We start from the raw sequence: 20,645 nt of genomic DNA, 5'->3' as shown, positions 1-20,645 counted from the left end.
TAGGTGCACAGTTTATGTTCAGTCTCTTCCCACATTCCCCTCTCCCCTTTTCCCCAAGAATCATCAGTTCACTCCCCTTCCATACCTCTGATTCTATTATATTCAACAGTTAATATTGTTCATCAGATTTTTTTTTTAATTTCCTTGGTTTTTAGATTCACTTGTTGATAGTTACGTATTTGTTGTTCATAATTTTTATCTTTATTTACTTTCTCTTCTGAAAGAACCCCCTTCAGCAATTCATATAATTCTGGTTTGGTGGTGATGAACTCCTTTAGCTTTTTTTTATTAGTGAAGCTCTTTATCTGACCTTCAATTCTGAGTGATAGCTTTGCTGGGTAGAGTATTTTTGGCTGTAGGTTCTTGCTGTTCATCACCCTGAATATTTCTTGCCATTCCCGTCTGGCCTGCATGGTTTCTGTTGAGAAATCAGCTGACAATCGTATAGGTGCTCCTTTATAGGTAACCACCTGCTTAGCTCTTGCTGCTTTTAATATTCTCTCTTTGTCCTTTGCTCTTGGAATCTTAATTATGATTTGTCTTGGTGTGGTCCTCTTTGGATTCCTCTTATTTGGAGTTCTGTGTGCTTCCTGGACTTGTAAGTCCAATTCTTTCCCCAGGTGGGGGAAGTTTTCTGTCACTATTTCTTTCAGTATGTTTTCGATATCTTGCTCTCTCTCATCTTCTGGGACCCCCATGATTCTGATGTTGGATCGTTTGAAGTTGTCCCAGAGGTTTCTTACATTATCTTCAATTTTCTGGATTCTCTTGCCTTCTAGCTTCTGCAGAGGAGTGTCTTCTGGCTCTTTATGTTCCAAATCTTTGACTTGATTCTTGCGATCTTCTATTCTGTTTTTAGGACTCTGTAGAATATTTTTTATTTCAGACAATGTATTCTTTATTTCTTGTTGATCCCTTAGCATTTCTTGTTGATCCCTTTTCATATCCTCATAGGTCTCATTTATTTTATCGGCCTTTTCTAGGAGTCTCTTGAAAAACCCTATAAGTGTGGTTTTGAACTCTATATCCAGTCTCTTTTTGTCCTCCATTTCTTTCGTTTGTGATCTATTTGGTTTAGGCATTTTCGCAGGCAGCTTTCCTGATGGGGGCGGGATTTCAGGGTGGAGCCTACAGCCTTGGCTTCCGTCAGCCCCGCCCTATGCGACTCCTGAGACTCAGGTCCTTCAGTACTTGTTGTAAGCACCTCTGAGAGAAAGGTGCCCTCGATTTTCGCCTGCTACCAAACAGTGTAAGCTCTCCCGCAATGGGCCCGAAACTGGGGTTCAGTTCAGTTGGAAGTGGAGTTGGAGGTGGCGTTCAGAGCAGTCTGGAGCCTGTCTCCTTCCCGCCAGGGCAGTCCTACGGCACAGCCGGCCGGCCCTTCTCTGCGCGCTGTGTGCGCGCCTCTGGGACCTCCTTTCGCTGCTTCCCCGAGTACCGCCTTACAGCCCAGCTCCCTATGGATGAGCCTGGGTCCCCAGGGTCTGGCCTACAATGGGGGTTCAGAGCAGTTGGGAGCCCAGCACAGTCGGAGTGTTTATCTCCTTCCCGCTAGGGAACGCCAGCCAGGCACTCGGCCTCCCTCCTCTCCGGCTCTGTACTCGCCGCGCGCGCCGCGTGTCTCCGTACCTTGGGCTTTTACAGCTCCTCCGCGCTTCCTTCTGGTTTTCTCCTTGCTTCTCGTTGTAGAATTTCCAGTCAGTTGACTTTCCTGTAGTTCTGGGTAATGTCCATTTTATATTTTAGTTGTATTTTATTGAAATTGTTGCGTGCGGCTGCGGCTAGGTGCCTACCCGAGCAGCCATCTTGGATTCTCCCCAAACTTTCATTTTTTTAAAAAAATTATAAAAGACATACATGACAATTATTTAAATTTTGTCAAATGAGAAAAGAGTTTTAAAAACATACACAAAAATCACCCATAATCCCCAAACCCAGAGATAACCTTAACATTTTTGCAAATTTTTTTCCCCAGCTTTTTTTTTTTTAACCTAAGTATATATTGTATATTAACTAGTGTGGGATTATTCTGTGCACATCATTTTGTAACCTCATTGTATTTAATATGACTTTGTCAGCATGTTTACTTACTTAAAGTCCACTTGGATGGCTGCATATAACCCATAATATGCATAATAAGGTACAATGTTCAAGCAGTTTCCTCTGTTTTATAGACAGTTAGTTGCTTCATTTGTTATTGTAAATATTCTGTAATGATATCTCTGTACAAAATATTCTGTAAGGATATCTCTGTACAAAAGAATGTTTGTCTACATATACAATTATTGAATTAGGATGGCCTCCTGGAAGTAAAGGGCCAAGTGGCCTGAGAACATTGAAAGCTCCAGACTTATTTGGCAGAGCTGCTTTCCAGAATGATGGACCCAACTTATGGACCCTCCACCCGCCAGGTTAAGTTTTCGCGTTATGTAACCTAAACTTTTCCAGGGCTCACTTAATTTCACCCAGATCTAAGCTCACCAGTTGGTGGTCATTTGTATCCAGGCTTCTTTTCATGATTTATACGAACAACAGGGGAAGCGAGGTGGACTCATGCACAACACAGGGGAATGTCGGACAGCTGATTTAACATATGGAACCTCCATTTTATTACTATAAAAGGGGAATAAAACGTCTACCCCTTTACACCTGTTTGAGGACTTGATGATTTAACGTAAGTGTTGAAATTCAGTTGTATCCAGAATCTGACTGCCACCTATAAGTTGCACGCTCTTGGATACATTATTTAGCCAGGTTAACTATCAGGCCCCATCCCCAGGCTGCCCGGATCAGAAACTCTGAGGCGGGTCCTGGACGTTGGTGTTTTAAAGCTCCTCAGTCATGTTTATAAGTCACTGTCTTGGACCTTCAGTTCATTTACCCAGAAAGCTGGTGAGAGGAAGAGAGGACACCCAGTAGTGTAAAAGGAGAATTAACATATCCCATCACACCTGTCAAGATCAAGTCCGAACACGAATGGCTTTTCGTCAGGCTTAATTAGAATATGTGATCAGCCTGCTTTCCCCGTTGGCAGCCCGGTTCTGAAGCAGAGCCCTGACATCACCAAATCGCCACTGACAAAGTCGGAGCAGCTCCTGCGGATAGATGACCATGATTTCAGCATGAGGCCCGGCTTCGGAGGTATGAGACCCGCACTCTTGGGAATCATCTTTTTTCTTTGGGTCCGTCAGACTGTCTATGGGCAAAAGTCAAGCCAAGGGACCACCCAGCTCTGCCCTCCCTTTATCAGGTCTGCCTCGGTTGTGCTTGGTGGACAAGGCACTGAGCTCCCTTTTGAGCATCTGCTCCTTCTGGCCATGCCTGGCCCCACCCGGGCTCTGCTGAACACACTCTCAGGAGGTGCCTACTGGTCCGGGGCCAGGCCGAGCTGTCCTCGGGCCACTGCTCCTGGCCAGGGTGCCTCGGAGTTGGTGAAGCCAGCAGCTGGCTGTGGGAAGGGCATGGGGAGACAGGACAGCTGAAGCCCAAAGCTGCCTCCGGAAATGCCCTGAATAACAACCTTGAGCTAAATTTGTTCTCATCTGGGAGCTGGCAGACAGAACCTTGGGTACATATCTGAGGGCAGAGGGTGGACTGCTGGGTTTAATTAAATGAAAATAGCTTTAGAAAAAATAATCATTTAGTGTAGAGGGATGCCAAAGCCCTTTGAAGCTTAGCCTGCAGCTGCCAGGTTTCAGCCCTCTTAGTGTCAAATAGGATTTCGTCCTCATGGGGCATTTTTCCTAGAAAAAAAAAATACTTATTTTAGAAATAATTCTCATGCCTTTTATGTTTTCCAGTACTGTCACCCAAAGAATACACAGGTTCTAGAAGGGAGTCGCTATTCAGTCCATAATCTGCTGCTGTTGGTTGCAAACCCACCTTTTCACATGATGATCCAAGGGTGCTCTGTGTCTGCCTCCTGTGCCTGAAAGCAGGGAGGAAAGGGGGCGGCAATCCACTCCCTTTAGAACGTGTTCTTTTTTCACCCTTTATGAATATTAAGTTTTCATGAACTAGAAATGCAAAAAAAAAAAAAAAAAAATCTAATGGTTTCAAAGACACCTGGTGTATCACCCCCACCCCACCCCCAGCCCTGTGGTATTCCCTCCCCAGCCCTGCAAGCTACTCCATCACATGGCCAAGGTGCAGATCTGTGGGCTTGGCAAATCCTCTGAGTATGACTTTGCTTCTGGGCGCCTATTTCCCAAGCAATGCCTTTCTCATGGCCTGACAGAGGCATTGGCTTCCACGATGAAAGAGGATGCAAAATCAGGAGGAAGATATAAAAAGTAAAGTGGATGACCTCATGCTAAGGAGTAACTCCTCAGGCCAGGCCTGGTTCTGATCAGCTTTGACCTCGGTCTTCATTGTATCTTTACTCGAGCATGTGTAACCAACCAGGGATGTGGCATATCAATGTCCTTGTTTCAGGATCGCCTGGATGATTAAGACCAATATATATTTTTAAACGTTCGCTCGAGTATTCCAGGGAGCCAAACCATGGTTCCATTCTTTGATCTCTGGTTTGACTTCAGCGTGGGAACACATTCCTTCAAATCTGACATGCACTGAGGTTCCAGGGGAGCTTGCAAACCTCCTGGAAATGCTCCTTATGCCTAAAATTTTCATAGCAAATGTTTAATTTAAAAGACTAAGTGCTCCTGCCATTCCCTGTCCGCAGGTCCGGCCATTCCTGTTGGCGTGGACGTGCAGGTGGAAAGCTTGGACAGCATCTCAGAAGTCGATATGGTAACTGCTTCTCTTTCTGGCCAAGGGAATCCGCACAGGGCTGGTGCTGGGCCAGAGCTCTGCCCCGGGGGTGGGCATTCCCACACTCATGGCGCAGAGGACTCAGGGAGGGCAAGACACTTACCAAAAGCCACCCACGTGGTCTGAAGCAAAGCCAGATGGCAGAGCTGATCTTCCTCCTCCTGGGCCCGGCTCCTGGCATCGGGAAGAGTTCTCTGGGCACAGGCTCTCCAACACAAACAGCAGGTTCCTAGGCTGCGGCTGCCAAGTGGCAGGCCCCTCCCACTGCTGCGGATTCTGTCTGGCTGAGGAAACACAGAAGCACAGTGTCCCTTTTTGTCACCTTGGGGTTTAGGTTTAAAAAATGGAACAGTCGCAGGGGTCTTCAAACTACGGCCCGCGGGCCACATGCGGCCTGCAGAGGAGTCTGATCCGGCCCGCCAGGTTTTTTGGGCAGTGAGCCCAGCCGAGGTGTTACAGTAGGAATTAGTAGTTCATATAGTCCAGCCCTCCAGCTCTCTGAGGGACCGTGATCTGGCCCCCACTTTAAAAAGTTTGAGGACCCCTGGTTGAGGGCCTTGTCTTAGTTTGGGTTCCCCAAGAAGCAGACCCGAGACAGCATTTTAGCATAAGGAGTTTATTGGGGAGGTGACTCCAGGAAACATGAGACAAGAGTGGGAAGGTGGGACAGGGAAGGGAATGAAGCAAAAAGGGCAGTGCCATCGAATTGCTACTATTGGGGTGTGAAACGCAGTCCCATTGAGGTACTCTGGGATTCAGCGCAGAACACACTTTGGGGTTGTCCCAACGGGGTGTCCAGGGCTCTGGGGCATTTATCCATCCCCCTCACCCCCCAGCCCCTCTCTCTGGTTGAGGGCTGCTTCCAGAGGCATTCAGTCTCCTGTTGCCTTGTGTGTGCACCTGGGAGCCCTCCGGCAGTGGGCACGGTGCTGGCAGCTCAGTTTCATTCCCAGCCAGGTGACGGGTCCACGGGGGTAGAGAATGCCTTGCTGACAATCAGTGGGTTCCCCTCTCTGTCCTCTGCCCAGGACTTCACCATGACCCTGTACCTGCGGCACTATTGGAAGGACGAGAGGCTGTCCTTCCCCAGCACCAACAACCTCAGCATGACGTTCGACGGCCGGCTGGTGAAGAAGATCTGGGTCCCCGACATGTTCTTTGTGCACTCCAAGCGCTCCTTCATCCACGACACCACCACGGAGAACGTCATGCTGCGGGTGCAGCCCGACGGGAAGGTGCTCTACAGCCTCAGGTGAGCCCTCCCCACCCGCCCTCGGGGCCCTCCACCTGCGGAGCTGGTGTGTTTTTATACCTCACGCTTGGAAGAAAGGCAAGGCATTTGTCTTAGCCAAGAAAGTCATTGGATCTATAGCAGCTTCTTGGCTTTTTGGCCTTGAGTAGCTGGCCTTTCACTTTTCAGGAGCTGTCAACTTTCCCACGTCAAGGAAAACTGACTCTTACTCATGAGTAAAGAATTGCTCAGTCCTGAAAATAGACTTGGGGAAGGAAATTCCTCAAGCTGATAGTTATGATTGGTGTTCTACCCTGTCTGTCACATTTCAATGGAAAACCTTTTCTATAATAAAAGTTTTAGTCTTCTAGTGGGAGTCAGAGAAATAAATAATGCATTTTTTTCAAAGACTCCCCTCCTTCAGCTCTCTGATCCCCTTAAAATCCCCCACCCCCCCCCCTTTTTTTTTGCATGTAATGGTGATAGTTATAACACACAGTTAGGTTTTTAATCTGCTTTCTTTAGATACTTTCTTAAGTCTAAACAGTCAGCAAAGCAATAAGTCAAGCCTTAACTTGCAGAATTTGCCAGTTTCTGTAGTGTAGCTATGCCCATCCTGGCAGATTTCAAGCTATCTGATGTCACTGAATGCAGTGTTGGGAAGAAATGAGTGGTAGCTCATCTTTAGATAGTATTTCCACCATATAAATGCAGTATAGTAGATGTAGGTAACTTCAGGAGTATAGATAATGGAAAATAATTCCAAAGTGATGAGTTTTGAATATTTATTACATTTATTTTTAGTGCTTAACTTATTTAATTTTAAGTTTATATAATTTAATTTTAATAATGGCTATGTTTAACAACCAGCTTGCAAACCTCCTGAAAATCCAGCCATCAGCTCTCATGAGCCAGTAGATATCTGATTCAACATATCCTTGGATGTGACAGCACGACGCAGAACAGAGGGAACAGAGCAAGGAAGACCTGCGGGTTCAGAATCAAAGTTGTCATTGAGCCTCCTTGTGCCTAAAAACAGATGATTTGATGTTTTCATTGCAAATAAAATCATGAGTTTGATTTAAAAGGGGGAAAAAAGAGGCCTGAATTAGTAAACACTACCATTTTGAGATTTATTTGGGAAAAAACACAGAGTAGCTGAATATTGTCCACTCTGTCAGCAATAGGTTGACTCCTAAAATATGTTCTAATATACCATCTTCCAACTTCATCTTTTCATTGATTAATTAACAGAATAAATTTGTATGAAGAGCATTCTGGGTGCCAGGGTGTTGTTGGGAAGAGTTAAGGGCATGTGGATGGGAATGTGGGTGGGTGCACCCTGACTTGATGCTTCTCCACTTGTAACTCACACACTGACCAAGCACAGTCTGTGGTGTAATCTAACCCATGTCTGTTTTTCTACAATTTCTTCATAGCCAATTTTCTGTTATTGAAGAAAAAATAGTATGTTGAATATGAGCCATATCCATCTTGTCCTGCCATAAGATGGGAGAGCTTTCTTCTGTGACTGATGATCTACTTGTTTATTCTTTGATTCAGAAGCCTGTTTTCCTGTGTAAATTATAGAACAAAATCATTAGATGCTTGCATGTTGGTATACTAAGATCTTTCAATGTTTTTCCGTTATATACTCTCCATGGACTTATGCATTAAAAACATCTATAATATATTCATTAGTAGAAATTATTATCTATATAAAAATATGAGACTGTCAAAAAAAAAGTGCTGCATTCGGCAACTGGCATTAAGTGCTTCATTAATATTACTTCTGAAACATAGTACACAAATATAATATCAATATAATAAACATCTACATATTGAATATCAATATGTTGATGTCAATATAATCAATAAAAGAACAGAAGAACTTAAATTTATCTCAAACCAGAGGAACAATATAGGCATACCTCGGAGATATTGCAGGTTCAATTCTAGACCACTGCAATAAAGCGAGTCATAATCTTTTTGCTAATGGAGGGTCTTGCCTTCAGTTTGTAAAGAGATACTTCTGTGAATCACAATAAAGTGGAAGTACAATAAAATGAGGTATGCCCGTATATGTACGGTCCTATGATTTCTTTTATATCACAATTATATTGACTGAGACCATTGCTTCTTTAAAATGCATGAATGTGGCCGAAACCAGTTTGGCTCAGTGGATAGAGCATTTGCCTGCAGACTGAAGGGTCCTGGGTTCTATTCCAGTCAAGGGCATGTACCTTGGTTGCGGGCACATCCCCAGTTGCTGGGGGGAGGTGTGCAGGAGGTGGCTGATCGATGTTTCTGGCTCTCTATCCCTCTCCCTTCTTCTCTGCAGAAAATCAATAAAATATATGAAAAAATAAAAATAAATAAAATGCATGAAAGTGATAGGAGTTAGCAGAGACATTCTGTTTGCCTCACATTGACACTGGGGTTAAACTTAAATACTTAAGAGTGTGCTAAGGAGGGTATCACTCATACACGGCTCCATCTAAATCCTGACGCATTGCTTAGGAATTATAAGAAGGAGGCAATCATACTGAAGGAAGCAGAGGCCATTCCAGTTTGTTTTTGCAGTGTGCACTTGTGTTTTGCATCCTCTGAGAACCCAGGCGTTTCCTTCTTGTTTTCAGGGTTACAGTGACCGCAATGTGCAATATGGACTTCAGCCGCTTTCCCCTGGACACACAGACCTGCTCGCTTGAAATTGAAAGCTGTGAGTAGCCTTGTGCCAGCCGTTAGCATGCAGCTCCTAAGTAGTTCTGAATACCTCCAACTTTCAGCAGCAGGGGAGTATGTGTTCCTCAGTCATCCCCTGCTTTCAAAGCGACTTTTTATATGGAAGCTAAGTCTAAAACCAGGAACATTTCGGGACTAAAACCTTCTATTCCCGTAATTGACCTTTTTACTAGTAATGTCTGTGGCAATGGTTCTCAGTTTTGTTCTGTGGAACCTGGAGGTTCCCCAGTTTCCCCAGGGTCACTGCTTGGGAAGGGATGGAGAGGGCTCAGGAGATCGGGGTCTCCATCTAGAGAGCTCAGTTTTTATCTGTTTTATTGCTCTTCTAAATAAGATTTTGTTGAAGAAATAATTTCCTGGCAAAAACAAGTCTGGCAACCATTGCCTGGGGGAATTGCCTCTGTGAGCATAGGGAGTGGTTGAGAGCCTCAGGCACAACCCAGGGACTTCAGGCAGCTTGCACACATGGAAGTCCTCGAAAAGGAAAACAGCAGGCCCAGGGAAGAGCAAGGGGAGGCAGGGGCGAGGACTAGCCACTCACATCTCTGGTTCTCCGTGTACCTGTTCCATTCGCCAATCTCTTCCTCTGGTGGCCATTGTCTGGTTTCCATTACTCCAACTCGTATATCACCTTCCACACTAGCACACAACCACTGGCACTTCCCAGCTGGTCAAAGTTTTAATGGCCCCAGGGCACTTTTGTAAGCCAGCCTGGGCTTGTGGCGTGGATCAGGGGTCCCCTGCTTCCATTAATCCAGCCGAGGAATGCAAGGATGTTGACCCCCCACATAGCAGAGGCCAATGGACAGCTCTGCAGGGCACTGAATGTGGGAAAAGGGTGTACTAAAACCCAGGACCATAGTAGTGACTACCTACTGCAGAGTAGCTTTACACCTGTCCTGTCATTTAATCCTCAAAAGATCCCACGAGCAGGGTTAGTGTTCTCTCCATCCTACAGAGGAGGGACGAGACTTGATGAAGACACGGCGCTAAGAAGGACTGAGCTCATGGGCTCCAGAAGCTTGTTTTCCCAGTACACCCAGGCATCTCCGGCTGGAATGGGGCTTCTTCCAGGCTGTATCAGTCAGGCTTCCACCAGAGAAGCACAGCCATGGGAGATTCACGGTCAGAGGCTTAATGCAAGGAATTGGGGGCTGGCAAGCAAGTCGGACATCCTGCCTGTCAGGAAGGGCAGGCTGGGCGCTCTGGGCAGGATCTGACCCTGCTGTCCACACATGGAATTTCTTTTTCCCTGGGAGGACCTCAGATCTGCTCTTCAGGCCTCTCCGTTGGATCAGGCCTACCCAGATATCCCTGGATCATCTCCTTTACCTGTAGGGAACTGATTGTAAATGTCCCCTCTGCAACACACCTGCACAGAAACACCTAAGTATTTGATTAATACCCAAGTCCTATAGCCTAGCCCAAGTGGGCACACAAAATGGACCATCACACAGGTTGAGGGTTAGAAATAGAATTAAAAAGGAATAAGAAAATAGAGCATTGGGGGCCCTGCAAAGAACTGTTAACACAGGAACAGGCTGGGCTGGCATCTCTGGTTTTATCTCGTTCTGCCCAGGCCACCGGTAGGTTTGGAGTAGGCAATGTACTCACTGAAAGCAGGCAGGGGTTGGTAGTGCTAGAGGGAGTGATCTTACTGGGAAATGCCTCTGATTTTGCCCTGGGCAGCAACAACTGGCAGCCTACAGAACAGGGCTGGGTTCTGCTCCCTCTTTCTGGGCCTTTTCTTCCTAGAATGCAGCCCTATCACTGAGAGTGGTAAAGGCATTTGCCACCAAGGATGCATCCCTACGCTTCGAAAGAAGAAAGGGCTACATTACCTTGGTTTTGAAGGCTGAACACCATATGCAATCCTGCCATCATTTAACCACTTGTGAGCTACGGAAACAGCAATTTCGTTTGGTTTAATTGGATAGATGGCAGGCTGAACTGCGGGGTGAACCCTTTTGCCGGAATTATGAGCTCGATGCCACAGAGCGGCATAGACAGGCATGTCTTCCCACCGCCACGTGCCTCATGCTCTCTCCCATCTTTTCAGACGCTTATACAGAAGATGACCTGATGCTGTACTGGAAAAAGGGCAATGACTCCTTGAAGACAGATGAGCGGATCTCACTCTCCCAGTTCCTCATTCAGGAATTCCACACCACCACTAAGCTGGCCTTCTACAGCAGCACAGGTGGGCGTAGGGTGGGCTGAGGGTCTGGCGAGCACTAGCCCGACTGGGATGGGCCATCATCTATTTTTAAAAAGGGTTCGAACTGGTTGTCTAGTGAGTAGAGCCTGTGCCACTTGAATTGGACACCAAAGAAGGGAAAGCTAAATCAAGTCTAGGGGATGGTGAGCATTGGGGGGAGGTGATTTTTTGACGTCAACAAAGCATCAGAAGCGAGAACCTAGAAAACATCAGTAATGACTGTTTAGCATCAGGCAGCTTACCCCGATATGGTTACCAAACCTCCTGTTCTCTGCAGGCAAGAAAGAGTTCAATTCAGGTCTGTCGTTTTCCATTCACATCCTCTCTGCTTCCGCCAGGCCCTCTGCGGGGCTCCGGTCTTAAGTGAGCCTCGCTTCCTGTGCTGCTTGCTCAGAGCCTTCTCACGCCCTTCTTGTGAGCCTCGGTGCAAGAACTGCTGGCCATTTCCCTGTGGGCAATGTTGTTTCTTTAGCCAAGGGCCCGGGCAGGCTTGCCACCTCGTGTTGTCTGAGGGTATGCTCTGCGGTCTTCTCTCTGAAATCTGAAGTTAACAGCTGAGGTCCCTCTTTCCAGGCCTGGCCTCTTTCTTGACTAATCACCTTCCAGGATGATTTTGCTAGAATCTTTATGCAGTTTCCATTGCTAACACATAGCATGACTGACTACAGAGGGAAGTGCAACCTGTTAAGTCTTTCTGATGTAAACATAGGCACCCTTTTACTTCCAACATATTATGGCAATCTAGCACATTTTACCTTCTTTACATATCTCCCATGGATCTTGGTTCTTCCGGGGCTCCCATTCATTGAACCTTTAGCATTGTGAGATTCCCTTTTGTCTTAGTCCCATGGTCGGCAAACTGTGGCTTGTGAGCCTCATGAAGCTCTTTGGCCCCTTGAGTGTGGCTCTTCCACAAAACACCACGGCCTGGGTGAGTCTATTTTTAAAGAAGTGGTGTTAGAAGAAGTTTAAGTTTATTTTTTTATTTTTTTAATATATTTAATTGATTTTTTACAGAGAGGAAAAGAAAGGGATAGAGAGTTAAAAATATCGATGAGAGAGAATCATCGATCAATTGCCTCTTGCACACCCCCTACTGGGGATGTGCCCGCAACCAAGGTACATGCCCTTGACTGGAATCGAACCCGGGACCTTTCAGTCTGTAGGCTGACGCTCTATCCACTGAGCCAAACCAGTATCGGCAGAAAAAGTTTAAGTTTAAAAAATTTGGCTCTCAAAAGAAATTTCAATCATCGTACTGTTGATATTTGGCTCTGTTGACTAATGGGGTTTGCCGACCACTGTCTTAGTCTATTTGGGCTGCTCTAACAAATACCACAGATTGGGTGACTCCTACATAACAGAAATTATTTCCCACGGTTCTGGGACCTGGGAAGTCCAAGATCAAAGTGCTGGCAGATTCGGTGTCTGGTGAGAGCCCACTTCCTAGTCCGTGGACAGCCCCCTCTCGCTGTGTCCTCACAGACTCTCTTTTGTAAGGCACTCATCCCATTCACGCGGGCTCCCCCTTCAAACCTAATCACCTCCCAAAGGTCCCTCCTCACCAGACCATCATATTGGGCATTAGGTTTCAACCTATGGATTTTTTTTGGGGGGTGGAGGGGGTTGTGCACAAAACATTCTGTCTACAGCACCTCTACAGTCAGCTTCTGGAACTGTTATTATTACAAAAACTGCATTAAACCTGCCAATTGGACGCCAAGTTTTCCAATTAATGTTGCCAAGTCCCCATTTTATTTCCAGTGCTTGTTATCGCAAGCTTATCCTGCTTTTTCATTTCATTGTGCTCCCATTCCTCTCAGCCCCTCCATAAATGTTTTTCCCTTGTAAAGAACACAAAGGCAACGCTGGAGCACGACTGGGCCTGTGATTGTTCGCTCTGTTCCTACAGGCGATGCTGAGTTTAGCTTGAGGTTCTAACTTAAAACACATTTTCATACATAAAACAATCCAAAGGGGGCTGTTTACATCTGAGCCTCTCCAACTTTAATGTGTGTATGAATCACATGGGGAATATTATTAAAAGAAAATTCTGATTCAGTAGATCTGCAGTGGGAATTGAGAGTCTACCTTTCCAAGCTCTTAGGTGATGGTGACGGTGATGCTGCTGGGTCCTGCCGATAGTGTGAGTAGCAAGAGCCTGAAATGACCTTCTCCAGGGGTTCCCTTTGTGCCTAGGACAGGGGTCAAAGAGTTCTTGAGACGGAATCATCCGTGTGGTATGGGTAACATACAATCACTCCGTTCCGTGGTTTTTCTCACCTCCACTTTGTAAAGGCATGGCACGGTTCCAGGGCAGTGTCTAAGACCCTGATGATTCCCTGAGTAAAACTTGGTCTACGAAGGAGCTGAATAGCTGTGGTGTGTGCTGTGCTTTCTTCCCGTGCCCCCCAGGCTGGTACAACCGTCTGTACATCAACTTCACGCTGCGTCGCCACATCTTCTTCTTCTTGCTGCAAACGTACTTCCCTGCCACCCTGATGGTCATGCTGTCCTGGGTGTCGTTCTGGATCGACCGCAGAGCTGTGCCTGCCAGAGTCCCCTTAGGTAAGGGATATTTCAAGTGCACATTCCAAGCACCTGAGAACACAGATAATGCCTTCCACATAAAACCCTTCATTTCCAAGTGGTCCTAAACCACTGTTTGGCATTATAACTTGGAAACACTGCAAGTTCTTTATTCACAGGTAAAGTACCATTATTAAAAATACAGGTAGAAAAACTGTTTTCAGGTCCCCTCCCCCCTCCCTTTCTCCCCCTCGGTGCCATGAAAACATTCCAACTTCAGTCTTGTCTGAGCCTCGCTTTGGGGTGGGTGATCTCAGTCTGTGGGTGGGCTTTCTCTGCCGACTTGCAAAAGGAAGTCACATTCTATAACAGGTTTTCTCAAAAGTGGCCCAGGGAATCTTTGTGACGGAATCTCCAACGGAAATTTTAAAAAAGAAGAATCCTGCATATCATCTATATGGACAGAATTAGAATCCAGAGAGAGGGCCAGGAACCTGCATTTTAAACAAGTTCTCCCACCAATTCTTATGCGTACTCAAGTCTGAGAACCCCTATTCTATAAGCATTCCATTTATAGCAATTTGCCACCAACGCTCCTCCCCATTTTAAATATTGCACTGACTAGCCCTAGCCAGTGTGGTTCGGTTGCTTGGGCGTAGTTCATGCACCAAAAGGTTGCTGGTTCCATTTCCGGTCAGGGCACGTGCCCAGGCTGTAGGCTCGATCCCTGGTAGGGGGCATGCAGGAGGCAGCAATTGTCGTCTCTCACCTTGATGTTTGTCTCTCTCTCCCTCTCCCTTCTTCTCTCTCTAAAAATCAATAAAATTATTTAAAGTAGCAAATAAATAAGTATTGCACCTACTCAATCACATGCTACTAGTATTATTGCTCAGACAGTTCAGGGACTTCAAGGGAGAGGGTGACCCATCAGGTTTTAGTGAAACGGGGTTGGAGCTGGCCCTTAAGATGACCCCAATCCCCTGTGATTTGGTGTTTGCAAGCAAATGTTCTGAGCTTAATTTGAAATCCCGAGCAAATTTCCACTGACAGATGCCCTGTCCTTTAACAGTAGTTCTGTTGCTGAAACCAGTGTCGGCAAACTTATTAGTCAACAGAGTCAAATATCAACAATTGAAATTTCTTTTGAGAGCCAAATTTTTAAATTTTAACTTCTTATAACACCACTTCTTCAAAATAGACTCGCCCAGGCCGTGGTATTTTGTCAAAGAGCCACACCCAAGGGGCCAAAGAGCCGCATGTGGCTCATGAGCCGCAGTTTGTCGACCAAGGGCTTAAACAGTTACTGTGGGGGGGGATATATATATATATATATATATATATATATATATATATATATATATATTTTTAATTTTAAATACCTGTCTCCTTTAAATGAGGTTAACATCATCATCTTTGGTAAAATGGACATTGCTGAATAGGCAGGCAGGCCCGGGGGCGGGGGGGGGGGGGGGGGGGGGGGGGGGGGGGGGGGGCTGGGATTCTGCCAGAGGCGTCCTGATAGTTGATGATACAGGCCTGGAACTACAAGACTAGACCACAGCAACAAGGACACAAATAGTCAAATAAACCCGTGTACTTGTTTCCTTCTTTAGAGAAGTAGTTACAACAAACATTTATGTAATTTTTGTTTTAACAATGGGATGGAAATAAATGTCTTGCTGCTAAAACATCTGGAGTTCTTAGCAACAGGAGAAGGTGGGGAAGGGTGACCTTGAGGGGAGGAGGAACTGGAGAGCTTCCTAAAGGCTACATCTTGAAGGACGAGTAAGTGTTTGTTAGACAGAGGGGCGGGATGTAGACATCCGGGGCCGGAGGTCAGGAGGGACAAAGAGCAGAGGTGTGGATCCCTCCGCTGTGCTGGGTGAGAGACAAGCAGGTGCTTATGTCTCACTCTATTGGCAGGTATCACCACGGTGCTGACCATGTCCACCATCATCACGGGCGTGAACGCCTCCATGCCCCGCGTCTCCTACATCAAGGCGGTGGACATCTACCTGTGGGTCAGCTTTGTGTTCGTGTTCCTCTCGGTGCTGGAGTATGCGGCCGTCAACTACCTGACCACCGTGCAGGAGTGGAAGGAGCGGAAGCTGCGGGAGAAGGTGACTTTCCCACGAGCTAACGTGTCTGCGCAGGCACGTAGCCTGGTCTAGCTCTGGACCTTGGACCTTGGGCAGGTCAGACGTCCTCTGTACAATGGGGCTGACACACCTTCTTCCACCTACTTGATGGGCTTGGTGTGAGAGCACACAAAACCCCATGTTGAAGCAGTGTGCGATTCACTCCGGGCTACATCCCTCATTCATTCACACTCTTACTTAGCACCCACCGTATACCAGGAGCTGCTAAGCCAAGTTAGCTAAGACGTCAGTCCCTTTAACTTTGGTGGTGTTCACAGTGATAACAATAAATGACAGTTCAGCATGGTGGAGCAAATGATTTAATGGCACAGAGGTGTCATTAAAGAAGCTTCCAGGGAATCACTAGGCTGTGGTAAGGAATTTTTCTTCCTATGTGATCTCTAGCACCTCATATCACTTTCCAGGTTGTTTTCCCTCCCACCTGATTTTCCTTTCTTCCTCCTGCCTGCCGCTCAGTGCTTATCTCTTTCAGAAACCTCTAACTATACTGCATAGTAGCAAACTATTGCCACAATGCCACACTTTTCAAATTCCTCCTCCCACTCCTCTCTCTCTCTCTCAGGAGTGTTATCTGTAGACATTTGTGTCCGGGCTGCTACCGTATTTCCCTGAAAATAAGACATCCTCCGAAAATAAGACCTACTTCCAGGTTTCCTTCTGAGTGAAATATAAGGCATCCCCCCGAAAATAAGCCCCCCCCCCCAGGCTAAACATGAGAGATTTGGTCCACTGATTCTGAAAGAAATGGAGTCACAAGAAATTCACCAGGAAATTCAGGAATTGGATTGTTATGATGATGTTCCAGAAGATGATGACATGATTGTCATTGAATAAATGAGTAAATTCTTGATACTGTAGAATTCACAGTTTGTCTGGTTTGTGTTGACAACTACCGTACTACCGTACCGTATACAGGTAACAAATTTCCTTTATTTTCATTTAACAATAAATGTGTACTGTATTCTTTTTCATGGAAAAATAAGACATCCCCTGAAAATAAGACCTAGTGCACCTTTGGGAGCAAAAATTAATATAAGACACTGTCTTATTTTATTTTCGGGGAAACAGGGTAGCAGCTAATGGTCTGGTGGAGAATAGGACAGTTCTCTGGCCATGAACATTCATCGTGGTCTCTGGTATGACATGGTTTCCTAAGAGCTGATTTGTAGACTTTAGTTAAACAAATAACCTGCTACTTTGGAATGTTTCCTGTGCCACCACCATTACTTTCCCACCTCCCACCCCAACTGGGAATAAAAGAAACTAGAATGGGACCACCCCCTCCACTATGTAGTTTCTCCTAAGAAGGGCTTCTGAGAGAGGAAGCTGAGCTCACATCCCAACGTGTGTTTGCTGTGTCCGCAGTTTCCCTGCACCTGTGCACTACCTCAGCCACGCGCCGTCATGCTGGACGGCAGCTATAGAGACGTGGAGGTGAATGACCTGGGCAACTACACGCCGGAGAATGGCGAGAAGCCAGACAGGATGATGGTGCAGCTCACCCTGGCCACCGAGGGGAGCTCCCCGCAGAGGAAGAGTCGGAGGAACAGCTACGTGAGCATGAGGATCGACACCCACGCCATTGATAAATACTCCAGGATCTTTTTTCCGGCAGCGTACATTTTATTCAATTTAACATACTGGTCAATTTTCTCATAGATACCTGTATTTCTGAAAATTTCACGTTCTTTTGTGTGTACTACGGAAGTATCTGTATAAAAAGTAAGGTTATGAAGAAAAAAAAAGTTCCCGGTATCTACCCTTGTCCAAAACTATCTTTTTTTTTTTTTTAATGTTTGTGGGTGTTTTTTAAAAATATATATATTTTATTGATTTTGTACAGAGAGGAAGGGAGAGAGACAGAGAGTTAGAAACATCGATGAGAGAGAGTCATCAATCAGCTGCCTCTTGCACACCCCCCACTGGGGATATGCCCGCAACCAAAGTACATGTCCTTGACTGGAATCAAACCCGGGACCCTTCAGTCCCCAAGCCGATGCTCTATCCATTGAGCCAAACCAGTTTCGGCGTCCAAAACTACCATATTTTCCGGCGTATAAGACGACCCCCTAATTTTTACAGTTAAAACATAGGTTTAGGCCTATATTCGCTGTATAAGACTACCCCCCACTTCCGAGGCAACACCAGTTCTTTTTTTAATTAAATTTTTAATGAATGACATTTTTCGAACATACTGTAATATACCGTACATTGTTACGATAAATGGAAGGTCTCTTCACAAATGGCAATGCCATGAACTTGACCGAAAAACAAGAAATCCAAAAGAGAACATTAACAATGATGGCATCATCTGGAAAGAAAATTACATGAAGAACTTGCAGAAAACGCTTGTTTGTGACTGGGATGATAAGAGGTTTTTCTTATACTCGGCGTATAAGACAACCCCCGATTTTTCGGTTGACTTTTTTCGTTTCACAGTCGTCTTATACGCTGGAAAATACGGTATCTTGACAAGAGACTTCCTGTTTTAATTTGCACTTATGAACATACAGAAGGATGCTAGGTGCTGCATAAATACAATATCCATAGCAACTGAAGAGAGTTGTTACTGAAACCTCCTGGAAATACAGACAGGCTTGTGGGCACACTGTAGTTCAACCTCTTTTAGACCCTAAACGCTTATTTGCAGGAATGATTTCCTTCGTGCTACATTCTCTGGACGAGGTGCACTTGGACTACACCTAAAGTTCATTTGTATGAACATACACACACCATAACCGGTTTGGCTCAGTGGATAGAGCGTCGGCCTGTGGACTGAAGGGTCCCAGGTTCGATTCCAGTCAAGGGCATGTACCTTGGTTGCGGACACATCCCCAGTGGGGGGTGTGCAGGAGGCAGCTAATTGATGTTTCTCTCATCAATGTTTCTAACTCTCTATAACTCTCCCTTCCTTTCTGTAAAAATTCAATAAAATATATTTTAAAAAAAACATACATGCACCAAAAAGTCCCCACACTGACCAAAATTCATGCTTCAGCTTAGAGCCTGTTACCTATTTTTAGTGTATTGCCTCATGTTTATTTTACTACAAGGCAATAATGAAATTCCTATTTGCCTTTACATCTTCGTGGATCATGAAGTTTTTTCACCTCTTCATGAGAAAAGCTCTTTAGACGGCGCAATTGCTTTGGTTTGGGTTAGGAATTTCCCTGGTTGGGGTACTTTGAGGACAAGGGGCACGTATGGCATTTTGTCAGTTTTGTGGTAGTGATAACTAGCCCCGTGAACTTGTGTTTAAGTGTTCCCCACCTTATAATTACTGCTTCATGTATCTCCACCATGGAGCATGTCCTAGTTCAAAGTCCTTCCTCGGAAATGTCTTTACTGAGGAACTTGGGAATAGACTTATTTTTTCCCATATAAACACTTTAAAAAAAAAAAAAAAAGCATTGTTTGGGACTGCCTGTAACTTATTAGGATAAGAAAGACTCAAATGGTTTCTGAAGAGAAAAAGAACACCAAAGAGCAAAAGAAATGGGAAGACATCACTGGACATCTGCATTCAGACTCAATGAATACCAGCATTTCCTCTGAACCAGAAAACAATGGCCACGAATGTCAGGGCATGGGGCAAAGGAGAGGGTTCTTATTTGATGTATCGTTTTAAACAAATAGTTACTACTATATATATATATATAGGATCAACCCCCATCAAACTTATCCAAACAGCATTTGTTTGAAACTCACTTTAATAAAGTGAATGCTATATATAATAATGTAATTTTCATTCCAAGTTAATTTGACTAATCATTTATACTAAATAACATTGTGGTATTTTTCATACACAGAAAGGGCTAAATACTTTATTACCATCTGGGAGGGGAAAAACAACAGCCCTAGCCTATGTTGTTCAGTGGTTAGAGTATCGGCCCATGCATCAAAGGGCCTTGGATTTGATTCCTGGTCAAGGGCAGGTACCTGGGTTGCAGATTCAATCCCCGGGGATCCTTGTCTCAGCAGAGGCATATGTGAGAGGCAACCAATTGATGTGTCTCTCTCATATCAAAGTTTCTCTCCACTCCTTTCACTCTCTAAATATAAATGGGAAAAACAGCCTCAGGTAAGGATTAACAAAAACCATACACACACAAAACATATTTGCACAAATACTAAGGCAATTTCCCATTTTCCCTAATGAAAGCTCATCAAAAAAAGTTTTTTGACACTTAGGTAAATAAACTTAAAGCGATATAAAAAATAGTTCATTGTTAACTATAATATTTAATTTTATTTTTAAAACATTACTATTTATGCTTATTTTATGAAACAATTTCAATCAAACTCTTCACAGGCATCTTTGCCAAGGGCTTTTTCCTTACGACCAAGGCCACCTGAAGTCACCTCGCTCAGAGATTCCAGCAGGTTCCCAGGGTACATCGTCTGAGCATCCATCTGCCTCCTTTGGGAAATTCCATTTGAACCAGCGTATAGGATGCTGAACTAGTCTGCAGGAGCTACGACAGCAAAGTACACAGAGTGGGTTTGCCATGTGGAACCTCCTCTCCCATAGTGGGAAGGTCCAATATTTGGAGCAGTACATTTGCGAAGGGAGCCCCTTGAAGGGCTCTGTGGTTGCTCTTCTCTGTAGGCCACACGCTATCGTGGGAACTACAGTGACCCAACTGGAAAACCTGAATGCAATGGCAGCATTTGGATCCTGGATGGCAGGGGCCAAGTGGTGACACTCAGTGGCCAAAATTTACCACAATGGGCAGCAGAGTCAAAGCAGCAATCAGGATAGTCAAACACACACAGGTCTAGGGCATTCATTTGATACTCATGGTTTTGCCAGAAATGAAATAGAAAATCTACTAAATTCTTTTGTGATCTGTATAAACATAAAGGTTCTAGATCAAATGACTCAAATAATGAAACCAGAGTCACAGCCCCTTAATAAAGTCTCAGATTTGAGCCAACTTACAGCCTCAGAAGCCTTGAATAAAGAGAAGAGTGGGATACCTTGACCTGA

General features: G+C 45.1%; 2 protein-coding genes across 2 annotated transcripts in view; both read left to right on the top strand.

The window, feature by feature from the left end:
* Positions 1-20,645, top strand: part of SRSF12 (serine and arginine rich splicing factor 12) — a 140,226-nt gene that overhangs the window by 68,628 nt on the left and 50,953 nt on the right. The window lies entirely within an intron of this gene.
* LOC311625810 (gamma-aminobutyric acid receptor subunit rho-1) lies at positions 3,108-17,362 on the top strand. Its single transcript, XM_084890443.1, has 8 exons — positions 3,108-3,141; positions 4,685-4,752; positions 5,802-6,025; positions 8,644-8,726; positions 10,809-10,949; positions 13,383-13,535; positions 15,420-15,616; positions 17,021-17,362. The coding sequence occupies exons 1-8, from the start codon at positions 3,123-3,125 to the stop codon at positions 17,312-17,314; spliced, it is 1,179 nt and encodes a 392-aa protein (XP_084746569.1). The 5' UTR covers positions 3,108-3,122; the 3' UTR covers positions 17,315-17,362.

This window comes from Pipistrellus hanaki (genome assembly GCF_964339955.1).
Source record: "Pipistrellus hanaki genome assembly, chromosome: 7".
Taxonomy (NCBI): domain Eukaryota; kingdom Metazoa; phylum Chordata; class Mammalia; order Chiroptera; family Vespertilionidae; genus Pipistrellus; species Pipistrellus hanaki.
The sequence above is the reverse complement of the archived record's forward strand: the minus strand, read 5'-3'. Positions and strand labels throughout refer to the sequence as shown.